The 20872-nt window shown below is 40.2% G+C and overlaps 2 protein-coding genes across 2 annotated transcripts; both read right to left on the reverse strand.

Moving 5' to 3' along the window:
* Positions 1 to 3233: 3233 nt before the first annotated feature.
* LOC117539300 (long-chain specific acyl-CoA dehydrogenase, mitochondrial-like) lies at positions 3234 to 12992 on the reverse strand. The gene is given in 15 exon segments (XM_034205411.1): positions 3234 to 4301; positions 4394 to 4480; positions 4948 to 5075; positions 5584 to 5697; positions 6048 to 6149; positions 6243 to 6407; positions 8096 to 8162; positions 8249 to 8313; positions 8316 to 8415; positions 8495 to 8553; positions 8556 to 8634; positions 8714 to 8857; positions 9563 to 9655; positions 12482 to 12531; positions 12957 to 12992. Coding segments are annotated over 15 exon segments (1383 nt in total). The 3' UTR covers positions 3234 to 4207.
* A 3303-nt stretch (positions 12993 to 16295) lies between these two features.
* On the reverse strand, positions 16296 to 19758 carry LOC117539326 (myosin light chain 3, skeletal muscle isoform). Its single transcript, XM_034205463.1, has 6 exons — positions 19455 to 19758; positions 18955 to 19006; positions 17335 to 17478; positions 17065 to 17235; positions 16894 to 16971; positions 16296 to 16803 (listed from the first exon to the last, which is right to left on the reverse strand). Exons 1-6 carry the CDS (start codon positions 19455 to 19457, stop codon positions 16775 to 16777), a joined length of 477 nt encoding a protein of 158 aa, XP_034061354.1. The 5' UTR covers positions 19458 to 19758; the 3' UTR covers positions 16296 to 16774.
* Positions 19759 to 20872: the final 1114 nt, after the last annotated feature.

Here is a 20872-nt window from a genome sequence, read left to right on the forward strand (position 1 = left end):
CCTGAGACCCCAAACACCTGTGACTATAGCACTGCACCTCACACATTAAAGAGATTCAAAATCACCACTTGTATAGCTCATCATGGAACGCATTAAACCAATTGCTCTCATTCACAAACAAGAAGAACTACGACCATCAACCAACTCCAAACATTGTTCCTACACAATTCCTTAAAGGAAGCACAAGCCAACATGGCATGTCTTAATTTCAGTAGAGCGCAACGTGGGTCTGTGGTTTCAGGATTTTGACGGCACACGTAACCAGAATTGACGTTGGGAAATATACTTAACGTTCCTATGTGGTGCAAGAAAGAGTATTGGGTTTCCCAGTGGTTGAAAAGAGAAAAGAGAAGTGGCTAATTGTATGGCTCACATAATTCACAGAAGTACACCAGAACTGAATTTGAGATTTAAATAGGGGGTACTCTTGTAGCATACTGTACGTGCGTAAACACACAGATATAAACCCAACCTGTTGTTTCATGATTAAGGTATTTTCAATGAATCCACCAGTGATTAGACACAGCCCAATCTGGCCTGGTAGAGGAAACAGGAGAAGTAGGTGAAACTGAAAGACAGCTCGACTGTAATGCACTTTGTCAACCTCCATTTGGCCCGAGCCAAGAAACACATAATCTAGGTTTAAATGGGCAAGGATTAATTACATGTGTTGTCGTATGTCGTTCTTTCTGCACATTATTTGCAATGAGATGTGGTTAATTGAGACCAACATCCTACCAAGATTTACCCTACATCAATAATCAATAGAAGCCTCTCACACACTAAAAGGAATGTGATTTAGAACTCCTACAAGGAAAATGCATTGGGAAAACGGTCGGAATATGCATTTTAAAGATTGTCTTTGGTTATTGCTGCAAGGCCGGCCCACTAATTGGTCATTTTGGTCTTAGATTTCATTGGTCGATAAATATTTTGTTGGTTTTTTTCATGCTGTATGACTTGTTTTAAAGAAACCTATGGTCACATCTCTGGTTATCACAATATAAAAAGTGAAGCTGTAGATTTAATGAAATAATTGATTAGTCAACTTATGCCTTTTTTAAACCAGAGCCTCAAGTTTCTAAACCTCAAACCAAGACGAAAGCTCTCTGAATGCAGGCATGAGCTGCAAACACACCTGTTTTCAAGAAAAATACGCCAACACTTACATTGTTTAATCTAATTTGATGTAAATCCAAACTGACCCCATCATGAACCAAGTGGTAGAACTCAAAATCCAACATCTACAGCTTTCATTATATTCCATGCCTGGGATCTTTTGAGACAGCAATAGGAATGTGCTTATACAAAATCTGGAGCGCAGTTTCATGCGAACGTTAATTCCTTTTCATATAAAGGAATGTTTTTTACATGAACATTTACAGCTTCCTCTGCATGTGGAGGCTGAGGTGACACTGAAAGGAGGCAGTTTTGAGCAAATCCATGCTTAATGGAAGTCTGGACATCTATAGATCATTATCTATGGCTGAATATTGGTAATAAAAGGAACCATGGAAAGGACCTCCATTATAGCCAGCAGATGGAGAGGTAGGGTTTGTGATAAGGTGGCTCGGAATAATTGCAATCAATTTAATCGAATTCAACACAGGAAGGTTTTTAAATGCATGTTTGATGTACATCCAATGCAAGTCATGCCACCTTTTTGCTGATGCAAGCTGGTAAGGACTGCAAGGGCAACCCTAGCAGGAGAGATGCCAACTGCAAGCTGGGCTACTCCCATTTACAGTGTATCCACAAAACATAAGACAAATATATATAAGGATGCTGGGGAAATGATCTCCCCCACATGTTAAACCCACTGTCTGCTCACAGGTTGGTACTGCAGTGGAAAACCGGGGGGCTGCACGGGTTTCAGCACCATACAGGCGTGGACCAGAACAAAAGGCGCAGCCGGGTGCTGCAGCGGAGAGACGAGCCGGTACGCAGCGACATACACCGCAAATAAACTGATTTCAACACATTTCTTATACGTGAATACAACCGGCGCATTCCTCCAAAAATATTGACCAGAAAGCACATAGGTAACAAACACCTTGTCTAGCATTGATTCACACCTCGAAATGCACACATTGCTGTGCATCACACCATGACGCGCAGCTAAAGATGGGTGCCACATTGATTAGACACTTTTAAAGTAACCTCATAAAAAAAACTCCGAATTCATTTACCAATTATAAAGCCGTTTTTTCAATACATGATAAACAAAGAGCTGCATCTCTTACCTGCAGGTTCAGGCTGCTCAGCGGCACTAATACACTTGTGTGTGCGCAGAGCTGTGGTGACAATGAGCCGGGCCCTCTGACCCCTCCCCTCGCACGTTAAGCTATACCGTAAATGCAGCAGTATGGGCGCACGGGGTTTTGTGGCTGCAACATGCATGACATGCACTCTCTCAATGTGATTTAAGTACATTTATGCAACATGTTTGAAACAACAAATGCATGCACAGAGTTGGTCATTAAACAGCCATACATGTGAAATGCTGCTTCATCATTAAGAGACGTCTCTGTGATGAGCAGAAATGGATGTCCGCAGTGGAAGATGAGTGCAGAGCTGAAGGCACTGGGGTGTGGCTGTTGCTGAGGAAACATGGAAAAGAAGGGAGGGAGAGGGAAACGTGGATGTGATGCCAAGGGAGAGTGGGTAAGGAGGGGCAGGGGAAGGCAGAAAGAAGGGGGGAACTAGAAGAGGAGATGGGGGTGTGAGGGGGAGATGCATCAGTGAGCAGTAGCCGCACTTCTCTCCCCCCCAGGTGAGGCGGGTGGGGATGCTGCCTCCTCAACTGGCAGAATCACAGTCAGACTGGCATGCTGTGCATCTAACACCATATACACAAACACATGAGAATACAAATTGTATATCATTTAAAAGCTACTAGAATGAGATGCTGTACTATTCAACAGATACAACTAAAACAAATATGCGAGTCATATTCAACAGTATGTGCTGCAAATGGAATCAAATGGTTATTTCTCTGGAAGTTTTGTGGATGCTTTTACTGCCACCTACTGGTGGAAATGAGACAATGCACAAAGGGTGCTGATGCTGATCACATTCCTCACACATTCATCTCAACTTTAATCTTTAATTAGTTGCAAAAATAATAATATAATATCGGTCCAATGTTATTTTCATTGTTGACACAAAGGAAGAGAGTTCTAATTATGACATCGTTAGATATTAGTACGACATATTGGACACACAAGCAACTCTTAACACACAAGTGGCAACGTTTATTTAAATAATTTCAAGTTAAGATGAACATATTTTAATATGTATATATGTGCAGTATTACAAACTAGGTGTTTTACAGATTTTCTTATTATAAAAACACACAACAAATGGAACAATGCAAACAATTCTGAGAAGCTTTTCCTTACTTTGCCTTAAATAAAGTAACGGAGGTACTGCCAAATGTTGGATTACGTTAATTATAACCTTTTCGTATCCATACAAAGCTAATTATTTCAATATCTGAATTTTCTCAGTAATTTAGGTTATTAAAGTTTATTTGAATAAGTGTTTTATTTGTGAGAGGTAGAAAGGCTTATTTATTTGTTGTTATGATCCGTTTGACCAGGGAAGTACGCTACAGTAACATTGTTAATTGTATGTATTATTTATGTGAAGAAAAAGGGGATGCTGCTATCTTCTGATAAATGCAAGTGCTTATTAAGTCAATTTATTTGACTTTAATGTATTACATTTTTACGTCACAGTCTAGCTTTTTGATTACCTGTGGTGTTTGAATTCCTTACATACCTTTTCATATTTAAAGGTGGGGTAGGTAAGTTTGAGAAACCGGCTCAAGATACACTTTTTGTTATATTCCATGGAATGCTCTTAACATCCCGATAGCAATAAATATCTTAAGTGCTTTGACAAAAAATCCATAAAAAAACGTCATCTGTGTAAGCCGTAGTACTGTAAAAAGCACGACGAATCATCTGAGCCGGCCCGGCTAAAATAACTGGACGGCCTACCTGCCTGTCAGCCTTCCATCTGTGCACAAACTTATCTCGTGCCCTCATTGGTCATGTGCGCATTCGTGTGTGTTGGAGGAGCGGCTCTGTAAGGAAGTGGCAGATTTTTTACGGTTGTGTATTTTCAAATTCTAGCGCACTCGAGCTGGTTTCTCCAAAATGACCTACCCCACCTTTAAGTCAGCATCTACTAACGCAATCAACTACTTCTGGTTAACAATGGAGCGGGCAATGAGCTCTTTCATGATCTCATTGGTGCCTCCGTAGATGGGCTGAATACGAGCGTCGACAAACGCCCTGGAAAGACAGAGAGACTAGTTCAGCACCTTGTGGCATACCTACAATACAAACAATGTGACATTATCCCCAGAAGGTCATGTGACACTTACTTGGCGATGGGGTATTCCCACATGTAGCCCCAGCCTCCGTGGAGCTGCAGGCACTGAGTGGCCACCTTGTTCTGCAGGTCAGACGCCCTGGAGAAGACAAAAGTGATAGTAGCAACTAGGGCTGCACGATTTGGGGAAATAATGTAATTGCGATTTTTCTGACAGATATTGCGATTTGCGAAGTTTATTGTAAAATGCGGCCGTATCTCCGGCTAGGAAGGTCGTATCAACGTGCTCCCGTCTCTAGCACCCCCGCAGCCCGAGCTACGAGTGAAAGAACTAAACTTACATGAAACTATCTGAGTCAGGTTAGTAATGCTCCATCACATGTTTTACATCCATTACAGGGTGAATCTTAAACTGAAGCTTGACTTTACCATCTAGGAAAGCTCCATTGGAAGCCATTTGGAAAAGTATTTCAAAAATACTTGGCAGGTGATTGGATCAATCTGTCTATCACCTACTATCATGGGCCACTTCTGATTGGTTAACAGGCCTAGTAGCAACATGATCCAGTGTGTGCCTGAAAAGTGAGGTAATGCAGACATTCTCACCAGTATTTGGCCATGGAGGCTGTGGCGGCGTCGAGGCGTTTCTCAGAGTGCAGCAAAAGGCAGTTATCTACGAAGGCTCGGCCCACACAGATCTCAGTTTTCAGCTCTGCAAGCTTGTGTTGCACAGTCTGTGGAGTCCAATCACATCCAATGATATCATAATCAGAAGATCTCATTTATTCAGATACATTTGACAGTTGCTCCAAGTTTAGAATGAAATACAAATAGTATATTTTGATATGCAAAAATGAAAAGTTAAAGTAAAAAATGCAATAAAAGAAAAAATTCAATACAATACAAATGGTCAAAATGTCCACTCAGAGATAAAATACAATAGAGAAAAACTATATTTTATAATTCAAAATGTACTACAAAATATAGCATTAATATAAGAATATATACAGGTGGATTAGTATTCATAACATTAACTCTACTGAAGAAATAAATCTGCTTCTAAGGAAAAATGGCAGGTAAAAAGCAAATATTTTAGTTTGAAGTATTATGAAGGGAGCTTAAACAGAAGCGTAATAAGACTATGACAAAAATATCAACTTCTGAAATCTTTGGACATCAAGCCACAACTAAAACAATTAATCCCACACAGATTATAATATAACAAAACGTTGTTATACAGACCTGTAGGTGAGCGATAGTCTTTCCGAAAGCCTTCCTCTGCATGACATAGTTCCTGGTTTCCTCAAACATGAACTCACAGCTCGCGATGGCCATGCCAGCGATGGTCAAACGCTCCTTTCCCGGAAAAATTATTAAATTATTCACCATGAAACTAACCGGAAACATTTAATGGTTTACTCGAGCGACTGTCAAAGATTAGTAAAGCACAAGGCAAAGAGAAAGATTTGAAATGCCATTATATTGAACAAATTAATTATTATTATTGGATTTGTCATTCCAAATGTTATTTTATTGTATTATTGTTTGTATTTTGGGGATGATCATGCTTTAGTTTGTGCACCCATGACTACTATATTTGGATTTCTTTGATTTTGAGAAAATTATAAAAACTTGAAGATCCTCAGGCAATGTTTTGAGTTATAGGATTATTGTTAGAATGTAAGCGGATTCATGGAGTAGTTCACCTGGGGCAGTTCATTCATCAGGTAGTAGAAACCCTTGTTGACCTCCCCTATGAGGGCGTCCGCGGGGAGCCGTACATCCTCAAAAAACAGTTCGGCTGTGTCCTGTAAAAAAGTAAGGACAAAATAGTTAGAAGGCAGAATCAGTGTCGCTTTGCCCCTGATGCTAGATCTTCCCCAACCCTTGAGCTCCAGCACCTGGGCCTTCAGACCAATCTTCTCCAGCTTGCGTCCCTTCTGGAAGCCCTTGGTGCCGTTCTCCACCAAGAACAGACTGATGCCGTGCGCCGCCACCTTCGCCTCGCGGTTCGTCACGGCAACCACCACCACCAGGTCGCACATCCAACCGTTACTGATGAACACCTGGAAAATACCTCAAGGTGAAGTTGAGATGCACGGACAGTTTATGCTTTAATGACTCTTTCCTAGTCCTGTGGCGGTATCAGACTAAGTGAAGTTAATCCTGATACATCGGAGGGCTCTCTCGACAAAAAGCCAGTGGGATTTCTCCGTTGGATTTTGGAATATTGAAGAAAATAAGTCAAAAACACACATTTATGATACTTACACGTGTGGTCCAGCAGGATAATCTCCACATATTAACACCACTATAATAATTTAGAAGCGTAAATGCAATCTCCAGAAGTAAATAGCTAGCATTGGGGATATAAACGGAATACATCCCGGTTGCATGGCACTACGTCAACACGCTAATGAAGCTAATGATGGCTAATGTTTGGTGTAGCTAATGTTTCCTTGTCTCATTTAAACTGCTGTTTTTTGGACACGTAAAAGCTTTGGACGTTTACCAGTGGGATGTTTACTGACATATTTTATGTTATCAAACTGTGTTAAACACTGACCCTTTTTCAGGTATCTAACCCAAAACCAATTCCAAAAACCGTTGATTTACTCATAGCTTATGTTGTATCTTTTAATATGTTGTTACCAGAGATGGGGTCGTTACTAAAAAAAAGTAATATATTACATATTACATATTACTTTAAAAAAAAGTAATATATTATATACTTCGTTACTCTCTACATAAAGTAACTCGTTACTTACTCGTTACTTTACTCGTTACTTTACTCGTTACTTTACTCGCAGGGCCGCCCGCCCCTCCCTACAGGCAGATCACGCAGACTGCGGCGCACCTACAGTGTGCGCGCCACAGTTTTGCCTCTGCGAGACTCCACTTGCCCCCCCAATTACTATTGCATTAAGGAAGACATAACACAAGTCTTTCTTTTATATGCTCTAAAATAGGCTACCAGCCACACAACAAGCTAACAGTCTGTGAAACGTCAAGACACTAATTAATGAAACCAGTTCAAGACGCATTATTCTTATCATTCTTTATGAGCGCAGTAACGGTAAGGTATCTAATTACTTATGTATTTAGAATTCCATAACTTAGTAACAGAGATGGTCAAACTAAAGTGGTAGAGACAGAATTCCTACAATGAAGCGGGACATTGAACTGTTCACCCGTGAGTGGGCGATCAACAAAAGAGAGCGAGCGGCCCCGTTGAGGGAGTTTACAGATGAAAAGACTCAGCCATGTTTATGCAGCACTGCACGTGGAGATGTGGTCTCGCAAGTCGCGCAGATTACATAGGCCTACATGTATATAAACCTGCGGCGGAAACCTCTCTAGTCTGTCAGTGAGTGTGATTATTTTATAAAAGTAACGAAGTAACGCGTATCGGGGCAATGTTAGTAACTGTAGTGTAATTACTGAATTATAAAAGTAACGCGTTACACTACTCCGTTACCGACAAAAAGTAATTTTATTACAGTAACGTGTTACTTTGTAGCCAACTCTGGTTGTTACCCCTAACGACATGTGCAAGATTATGCCTTGCCAAATGAAATCAACTAACCAGTCTTGAGGAACCTCCAATGACATATGAATCAATATTTGTTGCTGCATTGCCTATAACTTCTTCTGAAATGTTTTCAGGAACATATTTTGGTGCACTGTGTTATATTCTCATCATATGTGGCATAACATGGTTTTAAAAATCACAATCATTTCACAATTCGGTTACCTTGTTGCCATTGAGGATCCAGTCACTGCCATCCCTCTTAGCGTATGTCTTCACACCTTGAAGATCACTGAAAATAAAAAGATGGCGGGTCATCAAAGCTCCTCACAAACCTCATGTGGTTGTTAGAAAAAAAAGAAATGCCGAAGACCTTACCTGCCCGCTCCTGGCTCCGTCATGGCGATAGCGCTGATGCATCTCCCAGCAGTCATCTCGGGGGATGAAAGCGTTCAATTTGTTCTTGCTCCCATAGTTCGATACGTTAGGGCATGATAATGTCAGAGTGCAGTACGAAACCCGGGCCTGAGCAGTTGGAGTACATCCTGGAGGACAAACGAATAAAGACATTTAAAAAAAAGTTTGATTTCATTATTCAATCATTTCATTTTTAAATCAACGTACTGCTCCTCCCACACGACAGCGCAGAAAACAAGGTCTGCTCCGATGCCCTCCGTGCTCCTCTGGGAATCATAACTCCCAGCAGGCCTTGCTCACCAGCTTTCTCCCACACCTCCCTGCTCACCTGACCGGCCTTCTCCCACCTGGCACAAGGGGACAACATTTAGTTAAGTGGAAATACTTTACATACAGTACCTGGGTCTGTGCCACGCTTCCCCCTACTCTGAGTGGTATGGAATCACTTCCTCTTGATAGAAGCGCCGGACACTTTGTCTGAAGATGTCATGGTCCTCGTTGAAGATCCGCCGGGTTCCGATGTCCATCAGGGACTTGGCGCTGGACGTCTCTGGACGGGTGTGCTGCTGCCTAGGTGGAATTTCAGTAAATGCAACCAATCATCAATCATTTTAAAACACATGAGAAATAAAAGGTACTTTATTTGTTGTATAAGGGTGGGGGGGAACAGCATTTCACAAACTTTAAGATTAACAGGCTATTTCTTTTTTTCTTGAATTAAGACTGAAACGCTTAATCATTATCAAAACTATTTCAGACCCCCATTTTTGTTGATCCACTTATTGATTAATCGACTAATCATTTTCAGATCCTGCTATTTTGTTGAATTAAAAACTAGAATAATTACTTTTAAAATACTATTACACTACTCAATACAATTATAACAGAAGTTATATATATTAAGTTATATAAAAGCAATCATGATATTTTAGCAAGTTTACATTCAATGTTCCTGAACAAAAAATATCTAAATGACCTTCACCTTACCTTAAGTTGTCACGAGTACAACGTATTAAAAAGAGACTTGGTCAAAGGTCATGACCCACTTTGAGTCGATTACGTTTAGATTACAATCAATTCATTATAAAGTAAATATTAGTGTATTCAGGGTTCCTGCAGGTTTCGCCAACTCAAATTTCTCGTCTTCGACTACTTTCGAGGCGAGCCGCAACGCGTCTCAAAACAAGGCCTAATATGTTTCTCAACGTAAGCAACTATCTAAACATATTTTCACTTCAGAAGTTATAAATGATCGTTTATAAAGATATATTGTACCTTGCAACAGCCACGGGGATCGCCTGTTTCGGTGCGGAGACATTCCTCAACCCCAAAGAAACGTTGTTGTTAACTTTTTTAGGCAAACATCTTCTACACAGGTTCACAGTGATGACAACAACCCAAAGATCTTTCTGCGTAAGGGAGAGGGCTCCACTCTATAGACGCTACTGGCTCCTCCTCTGGCATGGTTAATCATTGATTGTACACATTAGGTGTAGTATTTAACATTTACGTATGAAAAAAAAGTATTTACTGTTTAAGGTAAATGTTCTATTTTATTTGTGTGTGATTTAGGGGAAATTATATGCGTCTTTGGAGAAAGTTTTCCATACATAGGTTGCGGTCGAATAGTCCAAAAATCAACTCCTATCGTATATCCCTTGACCTCTGTGTGAACGTCACGGGGTTAAGGGATAGTGGATAGGAGAATTCAAAAGGATTTAGGAGAAGAGACTGCGGTACTTTAGAGAATCAACTGCACTTTCACTATCTGGCGTGTTTATGATGCGCCAGCAGACGTCATAAATGTGCGTCTGCTGCTGTGGGGAAAACTATGGAAACTACAGTTTTCTATACAGCGGACTATCAACATGGATGTATAATAAGAACGAGAGACTACTGTAAACTCATCTAGAGACTCTGCCACCGTGCTCTGACGCTGTTGCTTGCTTTATGAAACGTGGACAACAGAGAAACATATTCTTCATGACCAAAGTTGGAATTGAAATAAAAAAGGAAAGGTGAAACGTATGCTCGTCACCCTCTCCCTCCGGTCCACTTTAATACAAATGATCCCAAGGCAATACGTATTATTGTATGAAAAGATCTTACAATAAATACAAATGTATTTATTATAAACGTTAGTCTTTAACATCTATCACTGTGTACATCACCATTATTAAACATCTTTTTAAAAGTTGAACAAACCCCCACACAGCTCAGTAAAGACTGTTGAGATGTTGACTTTATTGATCATTCAGTAAAAACTAACGTTCATATTTGGTCCGTGTACTTTTTTGTCAGTTTGATTTTTCGTTTTAAACAAAAGCCAAAAAACGGGAAATACCAGCCCTTTTTCCCGTTTTTCCCGTTTTTTATTTAAAACGGGAAACCACAGCCGTTTTTTCCGTTGTTGTTGTCTGAATAAAAAGACCCGATAACGAGAAAACCTAATTAAAAAAGGTAAGTGTACGTTTTGTTAGTTTGATTTTTCGTTTTGAACCAAAAATGAGAAAATGAAAATACCAGCCTTTTTTCGTTTTTAAATCAAAAACGAAAAAAACGTGAAACCAAAGCCGTTTTTCCTGTTTATGTTGTCTGAATCAAAAACGGATAACAAGATAAAACGGTCTGATTTTGGTTTTTGATAACAACTTCATTCAATGTTCCGTTTTTGTATTGAAGAATGAAGAAAGCAGTCCGCTTGACCGGAAGTTAAAGAACATATTTCAAATAAAAGACAGGAGGATATAATGGCAATGCTGTAAAAGACCCATAAGTCTGACGACCCTTGGCCCCCCTGCTTCCGGCACCCCATGCTTCCGAGGATACGTTATTTCTGCATTCACATGCAGATATGCGTTTATAGAGATTAATTCAAGTATGCAAGCTCTGTGCATAATTTATTCCTTGACTTCCGGTTTGTACTGTGTTGGCAAATCCAGTGTCCAGCTTGTCGCTGTGTGACAACCATTGAACAACGTCATGTTTGTTGCATACCTGCAAGATTTACCTGTGACAATGTCAGCGATGTGAACAGAACTGTCGCCCTACTTTCACCTGCCACCCAAGCAGCAAGCGGGAGAACGATATCTCATACAGTTCACACAGTAATGGAACAGTTGTTAAGCATTATTTTTTGTCCAACTAGTCTCTACATTATGAATTTGATGTTTGTCTAAACTGCTAAGAAGCTGACAGCTGAATTAGAACAGAAAGACATGCAGGCCATAATCACTAGACGCTCAAAAGAGGAATGTGTGTGTAAGGCTTACATGAACTGAATTGAAACACTGTCCATTAGTTGATTAATAAACAAGACATTCAAGTCAAAGTTTTAGGCATTTTCATTTGTAGCACGCTGAAAATATGGACTATGAATGAACACATGCAATGTGGAAACACACAAATAGGTTTATTCTCAATACTCATAACAGTATCAGACACAATGACTTTACTGAGAGTGAAGATGACATGAACATAGTTACTGTATGGTACTGAAGACAACATACAGTATATTGCATTTACCTCTTCCTCTAACTCTCTCTCCAATATTGGCCTCCATTGTTGTGCACAACAAAGTGTTCAAGCTCAGGTTTCTAAGTGATATCATTTTAACATGTGCATTCTGGGTGCAGGGTTAGTAGGGCTAACCCATATCTGTTCAATAGATGAAAGGCAACTTGAGTTTAATAATTGTGCCAAAAGTACCAGTTTGTGTCTTGGTAATTTTGCACAAAGCTGTAATAGGCCACAAATAATCACATTTTTCTAAAAACACAGCAGCAAAACCTATTTTATCCACCCAAAAATGAAGGCCCACCTGAAAAAAATCGCTATTTTTAGCATTAAATAATGTACACTTAAACTGATATAGCTTTTTTGGTGGAGAAAATAAATGTGCTTTTTGCCCACGTCCTCAGCAGTACATGACTCTGCTGTGCCGGGGCTCCTGTATGTTTCTCCACACGACTACTGTAGGTAGTACACTGATTGTGGATATATACCACACACTACCCCACTTCAAAAGACCAGAACTATCCCGTGTGTAGTTTTAGTATTTGAATTACAATGACATTATCCTCAGACTTGCCATAGTTCTTGGTTTGTACCACTGCTGCTCTGCTCTGTACAGCTGAGTACTGGGGACCCACTGGGAGTCATGTGACTGGAGCAGGAGAGTAACACACGTCACACCTGCAGCCATGATGCTCCAGCTCAATGGGGGTCGAGTCTTTCAGCCCCACCTGTAAGAAGAGAAACAAAATAAATACGTATTCAGTTTGCTTTGTATTATTTATTTTAGGGTAACATTTTGGTTTAATAACATTGTGCTATTTTAAGGAGTAAATAAGTCATATATTTTTTCCTAAATGTTTTCTATACTTACAACTTCTTATACATACTGATATGAATTGATTTACTTGTATACTATGAACGAAGAAGAAAAATGACTCTTTACACAACAGAACAGGAACAAAACACAACTGTGACCTCTGTGCAGCACACACAGACCAGTCAGTCCATTTCTGGGGAGTAGCTAGTACCCTTGTGCTAGTTATATTAAAGTTGATGTTTACTATTGGCTGTGTCTAACCTGTCTGAAATGAGCCAAATCCCCAGGATCATGTTGAGCCAGACGGTAACTAAGACAGTAACACTTCATCCTGACCTCACTGTGGGGCCTGTCCTCATGGACCTGTAGCATAACACCCTGACACTAAAATACAAAGTATGTTCATTAAGAATGCACATATTGTCCCTCCTCTGTCTTTCAATGTAGTCAAACTTGTTGAAGAAAAACAATAAGTTTAACGTTACAGAAATAAAAGCTTAATTACTCACCCTCCTAATTGTAGACGTAACTTCACAAGTACAACTTGAAACATGTCTCCCGCTTGCTGCTGGGTGCAGGTGAGAGTAGGGCGATATTTCTGTTTACATCGCTGACATTTGTCACAGGTAAATCTTGTAGGTATATCACAACAAACATGACGTTGTCACACAGCGACAAGCTGGACACTGGATTAACCAAATAACTACACACTCTTATTTACATTTGACACGTTATTCAAAACCAACAGCCTGTGTGTTGTTTGCAAAACACTGCCACTGAAATACCACACTCAATTATCAAGCCCCTGCACCCAGAATGCACATGTTCAAAGCCATGTAACCAATTAGATCACTTAGAAACCTGAGCTTGAACACTTTGTTGTGCACAACAATGGAGGCCACTTTTGGAGAGAGAGTTAGAGGAAGAGGTAAATGCAATATACTGTATGTTGTCTTCAGTACCATACAGTAACTATGTTCATGTCATCTTCACTCTCAGTAAAGTCATTGTGTCTGATACTGTTATGAGTATTGAGAATAAACCTATTTGTGTGTTTCCACATTGCATGTGTTCATTCATAGTCCATATTTACAGCGTGCTACAAATGAAAATGCCTAAAACTTTGACTTGAATGTCTTGTTTATTAATCAACTAATGGACAGTGTTTCAATTCAGTTCATGTAAGCCTTACACACTCTTTTGAGCGTCTAGTGATTATGGCCTGCATGTCTTTCTGTTCTAATTCAGCTGTCAGCTTCTTAGCAGTTTAAACAAACATCAAATTCATAATGTAGAGACTAGTTGGACAAAAATAATGCTTAACAACTGTTCCATTACTGTGTGAACTGTATGAGATATCGTTCTCCCGCTTGCTGCTGGGTGCAGGTGAAAGTAGGGCGACAGTTCTGTTCACATCGCTGACATTTGTCACAGGTCAATCTTGCAGGTATGCAACAAACATGACGTTGTTCAATGGTTGTCACAGCGACAAGCTGGACACTGGATTTGCCAACACAGTACAAACCGGAAGTCAAGGAATACAATTATGCACAGAGCTTGCATACTTGAATTAATCTCTATAAAGGCATATCTGCATGTGAATGCAGAAATAAACGTATCCCCGTCAGCATGGGTGCCGGAAGCAGGGGGGCCAAGGGTCGTCAGACTTCTGGGTCTTTTACAGCATTGCCATTATATCCTCCTGTCTTTTATTTTGAAATATGTTCTTTAACTTCCGGTCCACCGGACTGCTTTTCTTCATTCTTCAAAACGGAAAATTGAATGAAGTTGTTATCAAAAACCAAAGTCAGACTGTGTTTTTTTATTAGGTCTTCTTGTTATCCGTTTTTTGACATAAACAACATAAACAGGAAAACGGCTTTGGTTTCACGTTTTTTCGTTTTTGATTTAAAACGAAAAAAGGCTGGTATTTTCGTTTTTTTGGTTCAAACGAAAAATCAAACTAACAAAACGTAGACTTTTTTTATTAGGTTTTCTCGTTATCCGTCTTTTGATTCAGACAACACAAACGGGAAAACGGCTTTGATTTTCCGTTTTAAATAAAAAACGAAAAAAGGCTGGTATTTCCGTTTTTTTGTCTTTTGGTTTAAACGAAAAATCAAACTGACACGGACCACCCTCCATCACCGCATGTCTTCTTCTACTAAAGCTTTATGAGCTATTCTTACGTAACTCCGACACCTATCGGCAGTATTATGTACTTTTTTTAAATGTAAAAATCCACACCCGAAGTATTAAAGCCTTTGGTTGCATATTCATGCTTTTCCAGCAACATACACATGAAACAATGTTGTATTGATGTTTGTTATTTTAACCGATTATGGATTGATTTGTATCTTTATCTTAGTATAACGTTTTTTTGTGTTTCTGTGACAGTAAGTCTCAGTATTGTATGCGGTCAAATTGACTAACATTTAATTAAGGACGTTAATATGTGGGAGGGTTTGAGCACAAGTCATATGTCGTTTTAAAAATAAATAAAATGTTTTTTACAAAAATAAGCTAAGGTCATGGAGTTTCAGGTTAAAACTAAAATCTTTGTATTTGTTTACTTTAAGTATAAATCTTTGAACTCATCAACTTGACCTTACACCACACAAGGGTTAAACTATAACCATGGCTGTTTTACAGTAACACAACTTGTCTGCCCCAGTCTTGTGTATGACATATTGTTATCCCCACATTCATTAAAACATAAACAAACACGGGTGACCGAGTCGGGACACAAGTGCATTCATGAGCAATGGTATACCAAAACCAACATGTTCCTGTCTGATTCCTCGTCCTTGTTTCAATGGAATGCAAAACAAATCAAGCAATAAGTGGAAGTGTTGGTCTGCAAAGTTATTCATTGAGCAAATGTGCATAAATTATGTTCTGACACACTCAGAAAATGCTGTTTAAAATGTCCTTTTATCTTTTGTTACACACACCCTGCCTCTGATGGAGAGTTAAAAAGGTAATGCGGTTTCAATAACCCTGCGAGACTAAAGTTTTAAATGCTTCATCATGTGCATGTCATCTGTCAATGTCAAATGCAAATACTGCATGCTATACTGAGATATTCATGCATACTGTATATAACCACCCACCTCATATGTCTATTAACATTGTGTACTGTATGTATTTGACTGACTCTGCAAACTGTCTCCACAGAGAACATAGCTTTTTTAACAAATTAAATGCATATAAGCTTTCTGGATCGTGTTTACTATCAGTCTTCATTCTGAGGTATCCATTAAAGTAAGACTAAGTCTCAAAGTCCAGTATAAGTGTTTGCTAAGTCATTGAAATCACGAGTCTTATGCTTTGCTGACAGACTGAGTAACCGTCAGTGTTATTTAGAGACGACAAAAGAGTTCTGTTTAGGGCATTTTGGGAAGTAGGGGTGAGCTTTGATGCTTCGGGCTCGACTTGGAAAACATTTTCAAGTTTAAGTTAAAAACAAGCTAATTTCTTCTATTTTGTTATACATTTGTAAAAAGGTTATATGGTGAGACTTTGTTTACTATTTTTAAACACCTAATCAATACATTACACGACAATGAACTACAATTTGACTGAATCTTCTCATTTGCGGGTGAATGGACGGTCTGATACTAACACATATCTACGGCTTTATGTGGGCAATAAAAGATCAAGACTCAACCCAAATGGGATGTACGTTGGAAAAGTTTATTTTGAAATGAACAGACAATAAATAAAACTTTCCGGGGAAGTGGGTGACTTGTTGGCGGTCTATCCACGGCCGCTCCCCAGCACCTTTGGCATTGCTGGGCCAGTGATGACGTGACTGGATGTGGTGGCGGTGGGAAGGGAGGGATCTACCCTCACTTGATGAGCGGTCATCCCTTCTCCCCCGTTCCTCACCCCATGCGGCGGGTGGAGCGAAGGCCAAGTGATGTTGGGTTCTACAACGGAAGTGGTTGATGGCGGAGATGTCCGGAGAAAAGGAGGGTTGGAGACGAGATGGCAAGAAATACAAAATAAACAACAAGATGGGTTTGCTTCAACATCCCTTGTACATAGTCCTTGTCTTTCCTTGGTTGGTCTTTGGTATAGTGTAGATGTCCTGAACACCGTTGGGCTGTCTGTAGGCGAGCTACAGTTTCAGCACTCCTACTGCTGGCCGCTTATACAGACATGATGTGCTTGACGAAAGCTGGAGAAAAACAAAACCATAGGGTTAAATCTGTCCCATGATGACAGCTGTTCAAATGACTTGAAGGCATGCTGGGAAATCAAGGCTTACCCTCGTAGTGCACACTGCCGTTCTCGTCTTCCTGGCCGGTCATGAGGGAATCAATCTCGACCTCGGACATCTTCTCTCCTGTAGATGGACCAATGTCAGCTCTTCCATTTCACACACATGTTCTGAGCTAAGCAGATTGTATTTCTGCACTTCTATATTTAGGTTGCTCACCCAGGGTGGACAGCACAATACGCAGCTCAGCGCCCATGACTGTGCCGTTGCCCTCCTTGTCGAAGACGCGCAGACCCTCAACGTAGTCGTCATAAGTACCCTTGGGCATCGCGTCAACCTGCTTGAGCATGGGAAGGAAAGCCTCGAAGTTCACCCTCTTGTTGGCCATGTCTGTGGAGAAATGTCACGCACCATAAACTCCCATTGAAAGGCGTGACAAACACATAGTTTCTCTAACAATGAAGACTGGATAGAGTTATGGGGGCTCACCATCAGCGGATGGGTTGCCAAGGATAGCAACAACGGCCTTGTTGGTGGGGTTCATGCCCAGAGCGCGCATGATGTCAGCGACCTGGTTGTAGCCAACCTGGCTGTCACCGACTCTGTCGAAGAGGCCGAAAGACTCCTTGAACTCTGGTAAGGAAAGGGGAGAGAGGACTTTGAGTTACTATAAGTACTGAGAGAAGTTGGTGAAAAGAACTTAAAATGGTCCTCAGTGATAGCCCTTGCAAAAATCAACTGGCTGTCAGGTTTGTTTTAGGTAACTAACATATGAAACTAATAAAAACGATCCAACTAATACAAATGAACCTTAATTCATTTAACTTTAGATATTTATCCACTTCAGCAAAACATACTGTAAAATATACTTAATACTTCAAACAAACAACAATAAAAAGCAACATGACCTTGGTGTCTACCCTCTCCTTATGGTCTTATGGTTTAATGAGGAATACAAATAATACTCAGTCTGTCTGGTACCACATTAATGCTAGTAACATTGTCAACTTGATCCCTTTGCTTTTGGGTTTTATATTCATAATTTCACAGGGTTCTTCGTCAGGTATGGCAGCCATGTGTTGTCACATTTTGTTGGAGGATCAACGCCATTAGAAGTGGTATTCTCCTGCCATTGTTCCAAGATAATTGGAAGTGTCAGCTGTGCCCAAGCAGGAGGTGTGGAAGGTACCAAGTGAAGCTCGGACAAAGGTTAGCTGTTTGGCTGAATCCTACCAGGAAGCCAACTCAAAGTGACCTCATTGGCAGATTAACGGTCTGTATAGCAGCAGCCTGAGGAACAGCTGTACCTGCCAACCCCCCCCACCACACCCCTCTCCCTTCCCTTGCATTTAGGGAGCAAGCCGATACCCCCTGACAGAGTAGTGCAGTCCTTATAGGGGCATGGTCCAAAGGCCTCCTCAAATTAAACACAAGAATGCTGACTGTGCTGTAATTAACAACTCGTCTTCCATTGCAGGTATCCCAACAGTCTGAATGTACCAGAATGGGTGCAACTTTTGCCAAATTGAAAGTCTATATGAACCAATTAACTTGACGGGACTGCCCCATTGCAGCTGTGCCACGTATACAGGGGTAAGGGATTTCTGAATCTTTAAACTAATTCACTTCTAGATCATATATCACGTAAAAAAATGGTTTCCACCAGACGTAGGGTCATTTTAATGAAGGGCACATCTCTTAGTATTGGCATGGGAAATCTCTAGTTCCGGCTACATCAAAAGGCTTTGGGACGGTCATAGTTTGGATGCCTCATGTAACGGGATGCCGCAGGGCCGCGTCTTGGGCCTTGACCCAGGGATTAACGCCTCTGTTGTGCACAAGACACGGTTAGGTCGGCTGAGAATAAACATATCTCAAATTCTTCCCGACAACTGGACAAGTCTGGCATGCAACGGCGGTCTTTCTTTATCCACCTTTTAGGAGTTCATTTAGACTTGAGGGTTATCTAGCCTGCAGCTACTTCACCTTTGTTCAATGTAGAGAATACTTTTTTGGACTCCATTTGGGGGTTTCATGATGGTGAGAGGGTGGGATTCTAATGACCGTTTTTCACATGGGAAGTTATTTTTTAGTTGTTTCTTGACTTACCCTCAATCTCTGCCGGAGCGAATTCTGCGGCGGGGGCGGCTGCCTCTTCGGCCTGTCACATGGAAATACACAAAAAAGGAACGAACACATACACACGGAGAAATGAATGAAAACAAATGATGGATGAGTTACACAGACGCGTTTATGGAAGATTGAGTAACAAAAATACATGCCAAAAACTGAAGTAAATGCAAGTGATGGAGGGGGAAATTACAAGTTCCCCTCTTTTACATTCAAAGCATAATACAAATGTTCAATATATTCCAAAGTATTCTTGAACTTTTATTGTAATTTATTAAGACAAGCTTTTCAGAGAAGTATCAAAAATGCCAGTCTTGATTTCAGTGATGCAATTTAAGTCCAAATTCTGTGGCTTTTTTTTTTGGAGAGATGGTATCCGCATGCCACGAAGAATTATCCCTTGTTGACAAAAAAAAAATAGGTAACTCCATCGGAAACCGCCCCCACCCAAAACGTCCAAAACACAATTATGTACACACCATTTTGCAGAGTTGGTTCTGGATGAGCGGAAAGAAAAAGGAGAAGCAAAGCTGAAGTCCCAAGACAGAGTGGTCGTGGGCCCTGTTCAAAGCCCCCTCTTATTTATCCCGGGACCATGACATCACATATGCTAATGAGGGGGGGGCGGATCAGATGACCAGTTGGAACACCTTTAACTTTCTTAGGACAGACGGAAAGGAGAGCTGAGCACCAGGCGCAGCGGGGGTAAGCCTTTAGAAGGGGACGGGGATATTTTTAGATATAAATAACCGTGGCAAGACTTGGAGGTCGGAATTGGAAACTTTTTTGGATCCTGTTCCTATGAAGAAGAAAAAAATGCATTCATTGATTAAAGTGTTTTCTCTCCGGGGGTTCAGACAGCTGAAGCAAGTCGGTGAAAATGCAGAAATCTCCTATGCCTAGTGGCCCACGTTGGAGCGGCTGCGAGCTCAGAGGGATCGTTTACAAACTTTATTTTTAAACTGCGAGACTACTCCACTTATGGTGAAATAACAGCACGGCAAAACACGTTGGAAAAGTGGGAATGAGTCAAATAGGACAGTCAGTTCGCTTAGAAACTGGGTTTCAAATGCAGCTTCAACAATCGGTCGGTACATGAATCACCAAGCATTTTGATTTCAATACATTTTCACCATTTTACATAAGAATATATTTCGCTTTTTGAACCATATTAAATTGTAAATCTTCACGTCTGGACTGACAGAACAAGTTATTTAAATACAAAATGGGATTGATATTTAAAAAAAGTAATAATGACTGTCAAAATTATTCAATTATAAAAATGGTCAGTTGCATTACACTATAGCATGTGATTTAAGGAGATGATTAAATATATATGTACAAATGATAATGGCTTACCCAGTAGACTGTATTGCATAATCTTTGCAGGTCGAACGACCAAGTACAGTGTGCCTTTTTTCCTCCATCAGAGCTCTCCATGGTGCTGATGGCACTATCAAAAGGAAGCTATTATTAATGAAGTTCATGTATACAAATACTGTTAACATCTGCTACAAAACAACTTCACAGGAGTACAATTCTGTCTTGGAAACATGCACAATTAAGAAAATTGGAAACAAATGTTATACTTACTTTGATTGGACCGAATATAAATGATGTTCCTCGCATGATTTATGCTCAATACACTGAAGGAGTTCTCAGGTTTTTAATCTTGCAGAATTATTAATACGGTTTTACATAAAAAAACAAGGTCTCGCACCTCGGAATATAAAGTGTTTTGCTTCTGCATTTAAATCCATTTTGCACTTTTTTATCATAAAGATTATGCGTTTCATTTTCACACATGAAACACCAAGTTGTAGATTACTATACACAGATTTTCGACCATTCACTATAATAACAATTAGTGATTTTGTGCCTATAAAAAAGGGATTAT

The sequence above is a fragment of the Gymnodraco acuticeps genome, unplaced genomic scaffold (genome assembly GCF_902827175.1).
Source record: "Gymnodraco acuticeps unplaced genomic scaffold, fGymAcu1.1, whole genome shotgun sequence".
Taxonomy (NCBI): domain Eukaryota; kingdom Metazoa; phylum Chordata; class Actinopteri; order Perciformes; family Bathydraconidae; genus Gymnodraco; species Gymnodraco acuticeps.